General features: G+C 36.1%; 1 protein-coding gene across 3 annotated transcripts in view; it reads right to left on the reverse strand.

Annotated features, from left to right (window-relative positions):
- Nucleotides 1-5710, reverse strand: part of Lrrk2 (leucine rich repeat kinase 2) — a 138483-nt gene that overhangs the window by 44790 nt on the left and 87983 nt on the right. For 2 of the 3 annotated variants that reach the window (XM_028752155.1, XM_028752157.1), the window contains exons 34-36: nucleotides 5415-5602; nucleotides 4497-4651; nucleotides 2948-3094 (exon numbers count right to left, since the gene is read on the reverse strand). In XM_028752155.1, coding sequence (XP_028607988.1) covers nucleotides 2948-3094; nucleotides 4497-4651; nucleotides 5415-5602 — 490 coding nt within the window. The remainder of the gene's footprint in view (nucleotides 1-2947; nucleotides 3095-4496; nucleotides 4652-5414; nucleotides 5603-5710) is intronic. The other variant, XM_028752156.1, reaches the window with a different exon arrangement.

Below are 5710 nucleotides of genomic sequence, written 5' to 3' on the forward strand. Positions count from 1 at the left end.
ACAGAGAGAGGAAGGGAGGGAGGGAGGGAAGGAGGGAGGGAGGGAGGGAGAGAGGAAGGAAAGAAGGAGAAAGGAAAGAAACGAGGAAGGAAACTATAGACCAATTTCCCTCATGAACATGGATGCAAAAATAAACGCTCAATAAAATCCTTGGTAACTGAATTCAAGACATATAAAAATCATGTCCTGTAACTAAGTCGGCTTTTTTACAGAGATTCAAGGGTGGATCATTACATACAATTCAATAGATGTCAAACAGAACAATACTTAAGGACATAAATCATACATAATCATCTCAACAAACATAGAAATGCTTGGTAAATTTCAATATTTCTCAGAATAAAAGCCCCGAATAACCTGAAACTAGATGGAACATATCTCAATGTCATAAACTGTATACTTATGTCAACATACCAAATTGAGAAACACTAAAAGCATTTCCTACAATACCAGGGATAAGATAAGGTGGTCTAAAATGGAAAGGCCCACTCTTTCCATTTCTATTCAATATATTACTTAAATGCTCAGCTATGGGGATAAGAAAAAAATAAATAAATAAATATAGGAAAGTAAGAATTCAAAATATCCTATCTGCTCATGATACAAACATGTGCTTAAAGTACCATAAAATTCTATAAAATTCTCATAACTTTTCATCACTTTCAGCAAATTTGTGGATTCAAAATCAACATACATAAACCAGCAAATATTCTACACCAATAGTAAACTTGCTAAGAAAGAATTTAGGGGGAAATTCACTACACAATTGCTTCTAAAATGAAAAAAAAGTTTCATAGGAATAAAATCAAATAAGACTTCTGTAATAAAATCCTAGAAACATTATAGAAAGAAATTGAAGAAGAAGGAGGAGGAGATCAGCTAGAAGGAAAATAATGAAGAAAGGTAGTGCAGATATATATGAATATAAAGTCATGTACCTGTAAATGGCAAATATATGCTACCTTAACAAATTTAAAAAGGACTGGAGAAGACACTAGAAGAAAGGTACAAAGAGCTCATTATTGGTCATTACTGTGAGTATTATGACACCTACTGTTACCCAAAGCAATCTAGTAATTCAATGTAATGGACATTAAAATTTTCAACTTTTCACAAAACTAGAAAAAAAAATTTGTTCCCTGTACAAAATCCAACTCAGACTGGATCAAAGAGCCTAATGTAAGGTCTGAAACTTAAAAATGTCAGAAGAAACACAAGGAAAACACTTCAGGATACAGGCAAAGGCAAGGACTTTATGAAAAGGACTCTAATAGCATAGAAAATAATATCAAGCATTGACAAGTAAGACTGTATAAAATTTTAAAAGCTTTTACAAAATAATCAGCCAATATAAGAGACAGCCTTCTGGTCATAAAAGAAAAGAAAAACCTCTTAATCCATTCAATAAATGGGTTCATAACCAGAGCACACAGTTCTCAAAAGATGAAACAGAAATAGCCAGGAAAGGTTTAAAAACGTGTTCAACATCCTTAGCCATCAGAAAAACGCTAATTGAAGTTCCTTTGAGAGTCTTCATCTTATCTCAGACAAGATGAACGCAGGAAAACAGATGACAAAACAGTGCTGACAGGATGTGGGGAAGAGGAGCCTTTTTCCTTGCTGGTGAGAATGCAAACTGGAAATCAGCATGGGGCTTCCACAAAACTACTAAAAATAGAACTATGGAACAATCATACAGCAGCTGTGAAGATGCCTGAAGCCATCGGAGACCCCATCAGAGACTCCCATTGGAGCCCTCATCAACATCCCTACACATAACATTTACTGCTGCACTGTTCGTGGTGGCTAAGATATGAATCTAGCCTAAATGTCCACTATCAGACGAATCGAGACAATGTGACATATATATTTAATACACACACACACACACACACACATAGATATATATATATATATAGATATATATATATATATATGCATGCACACATGCATGCACACAAGCACACACACACATCCATATTAGAATTCTATTCAGCCTTAAAAAACTAAAATTATCTCATTTGCTGGGAAAGAGATACTACGAAGATATGCTAAGCCAGATAAACTAGAAAGACAAACATCCTCAGTTTTCTTTCATTTGCGTAATCTATATTTAGATACAAAATATCCTTTATAGACAATACATGGATGTAGATGGGGCCACGGGGGGAGAAAGGGGTCAAAGGGAGAGAAAAGGAAACAGGACAGAGAGGCAAGGTGGGTGTAAAACACAGCAGCAAAACCCACATGGTTTGTCTCTTTTGCAGGATCCAGATACATACATACATGCATACATACATGCATACATACATGTATGCATACATAAGGGCAGAAGAAAGACAGGTGAGGATGGGAGGGAAAGATAAAAAGACGTGTGTGCAAAAATGTCAAGGTGAAACCCACGACTCTTTTTTTAACAAAGGACCCACATTCCATTCCTGTCCATTTCCAGGAGCTCCAATGCCCTCTTCTGGCCTCAGCAGGCACCAGGTTGGTAAGCGGTACACAGCGATCCATGCAGGCAAAACAGTCATACAAATAAAATTTAAAAATTAGCCAGGTGTGGTAGTTCCCACCTTTAGTCCCAGCACTGAAAAGGCAGAGATAGGTGAATCTCTCTGTGAGTTCAAGGCCAGCCTGGTTTACGTAGCCAATTCTGGATGAGCCAGGTTAAGATCTTGTCTCCAACCAACCCCCAAAACTGTTTAGTGTAATCACTTAAAAACTTTCAAAATAAAACAAAGAACAAAAGTGTTCACTAGCCTTACAAGTGTCACAAAACTGGAAAAGAAAAACTGGATATTTACTGGCTTGGGGGAGGAGGATTTGTTTTGAATTCCTGGACTCTGTGTCTACCTACAGCTTCCCAAGTAGCTGAGAGAGCAGGTGATCTCCACGTCTGTGGGTCGGGGAGGTGGGGAGAACAACATATAATTAATTTCCTCACCTTTTCTACAAGACGGAACTGTGATTTTCAAGAAACTCTCTGGCCGATTGTCTAAAACTTCAGAGCCTACCAGACAGTAAGCTTCTGGAGACCAATTCAAGTAGATGCCTTGCCGCCAATACATTCTGTTTGGGCGTAGTGCTCTCTCTGAAAGTTTAAGTAGATCCTTAAGCATCTACTGGTTATTAACTGCTTCATTAACTGAAGGGGGAAAGCTACCACTTATACATTAAGTAACAATAATATATATTTGTTTTGAGGTGAGCATTCATTAACTTTTATGAGACCTTCTACAAACAAATATAAAATATTTCCTTACTATTTCAATTACATAAGTTAATTGCTTTCTATACTACCTGATACACAGCCCAAGCTTATGAGATGGAGTTTGACATGGCTGATATGTAAATAAAATCATAAGTAAGTTTCCAGGGTTTTTTTTTTAAAATAAATTCTCATAGAAACACCATTTTTGAACTTTTAAATGTATTTTAACTAACTTTATATTCACTGATACCAAAAACAACAAGATTTTTTTTCAGAAAGCAGCAACACTTTTGCTATCTTTTGTCCAACACCCTCTAATATTTTGCTGCAGTGTTCGAATGCCTCTTACTTTGGAATGAAAGTTTACCATATAAACATAATTTTGCCAATTTCTCAAAGTCTCTGGGAGTTTGGCAGGAGAAGAGACGGATCAGAGTTCTTCTCTTAGAAGGTCAAGACATGTTATACTTGCTGAGGAAAAGCTCCCTAGTTACCCATTGGTTATTTCCATATTATTCTTTGTTGATTTGTACATGTGCGTGTGAATATGTGTGTATGTATATGTATGTCATAGAGTGTATGTGTAAGAGAGTTTGTGTGTATGTGTGTGTTTGTGTACTTGTGTGTATATGTGTGTGAGTATGTGTACATATATATGTGTGTGTGTACATGTGTGTATGTATGCACGTGTGTATGCATATGAGTGTGTATTTACATGTACATGTGAGTCTGTGTACATTTATGTATGTGCATGAGTGTGTATATGTATGTGTACATGTGTGTATATATATGAGTGGTATGTACATATGTGTATATGTATGAGTATGTGTGCATATACATGTGTGTGAGTGTGTACATGTATGTATGTGTGTACATGTATGTGTGTGTATATATACATGAGCATATTATATGAGTGGTATGTGTATGTGTGTGTACTTGTGTGTATGTGAGTGTGTGTACATGTGAGTATATGTGTGTGATTGTATAAGAGGGTGTGTGTGTGTATGTTGAGTGCTTAAACCAATGGATCCCACTAAACTCCACCCTTTAAAGCTATTGTTTCCTGTTTCCTAAGTCTTGGGAAGTATAATATCCACAGTTGATGCAAATATATCCAATGTAAGAACTAAGACCTTTTCTTCCAGAAAATTGCTTAAGTTGGTGCAAGTTCATGTGTTGCCCAAACTTGCCTTCCAAACAGGCTAACTCAGGGAAATGCCTGCTCCTTTAAACATTTCTTTCAGGTTTGTCCAAATAAATAGTAGCTTTAGCAAGTACATACCTCGTCCAGAAAGCATGAAAGGAGAGATTTCAAGTAATCGGTTAATCAATCTTGACCAAAATCCCATTGGAAAGTATGGCATTTCATACAGCCGGATGATGATCTCAGAGTTCTCACAGTGGGGGAGTTCTATCACAGGCCTGTGGTCAGATAAGCTGCAAAGGACATTTGCTGTCAGAAACCCACAGTGGCAGTCCGAGCATGGTGGTCTCAAGATGGCACCCGGCAACCTGAGTATGGTGCCTGGTGGCCTGAGATTTCCACTGCTTCAATCCCAGGAAAATAACTACTTAAGACAGTTGCATTTTAAAAAATAATAATCTCTTGATATACGATCTTCTACATCAAGAATTTGGAGATCACTTCATCAATTCAAATGTATGCACAGATGGAGCAGATGAATAAAAAAAGTCAACAATCCTATGTGCACTAATAATAACTATAATATTATATTATTATTATATATATTATATTATATTATTATATTATTATAACAATTAAAATAATAATAATAAGGTAATTTAAACTCTCAATACTTTAGAGAATTTCCCATTTACTTTCAAAGCAATATGAGAATTCTCTACAAACAAAGTTAGAATATAGTCTTCCCCCATGGAGCCCCCCTCTTGGAAACTCACTTAAACATCCCTAATACAACTGCTAAATTGCCAAGTAAAAATGGACACACATGTGCACACACTGTTTTACCATTAATCTGTCTCAAATAATTTGAGTGTTAAGCCAAATAGCAATTATATACATGAAATACTTTATTTTTTTAAATATTAATCAACTGCAACTTTTCTTTCAAAATATATGCCATGCATTGCCAGAAAGTTTACAGAAAAAAATTTACTTTGTCAACCAACATAATGTCATCTGGTCAATTTCTATTAGATTTTTTAAGGTCTGTCTTACCTGCTTGGAACCAGCAGATATTCTTCTCCTATTGGCAGTGCAATCTGAAATTTTTCTAATAGTTTAAAGTACTGCATCATGTAGTTCTTTGGGAATCGCTTTTTCTTTGAAAGGAATTTTTCTACATCTCTGCGGGAAATGATGCCCTTAGGATGTTTCAGACAGCCGTCCACTTTCACCGTCAAAATCTGAAAGATTCCAACTCATAATCACTAGGTTTAATTTCCTAAATATTTCCAACTTAAACAGTCTCTCTCTCTCTCTCTCTCTCTCTCTCTCTCTCTCTCTCTCTCTCT

This window comes from Grammomys surdaster, unplaced genomic scaffold (genome assembly GCF_004785775.1).
Source record: "Grammomys surdaster isolate TR1022 unplaced genomic scaffold, NIH_TR_1.0 125878, whole genome shotgun sequence".
Lineage (NCBI taxonomy): Eukaryota > Metazoa > Chordata > Mammalia > Rodentia > Muridae > Grammomys > Grammomys surdaster.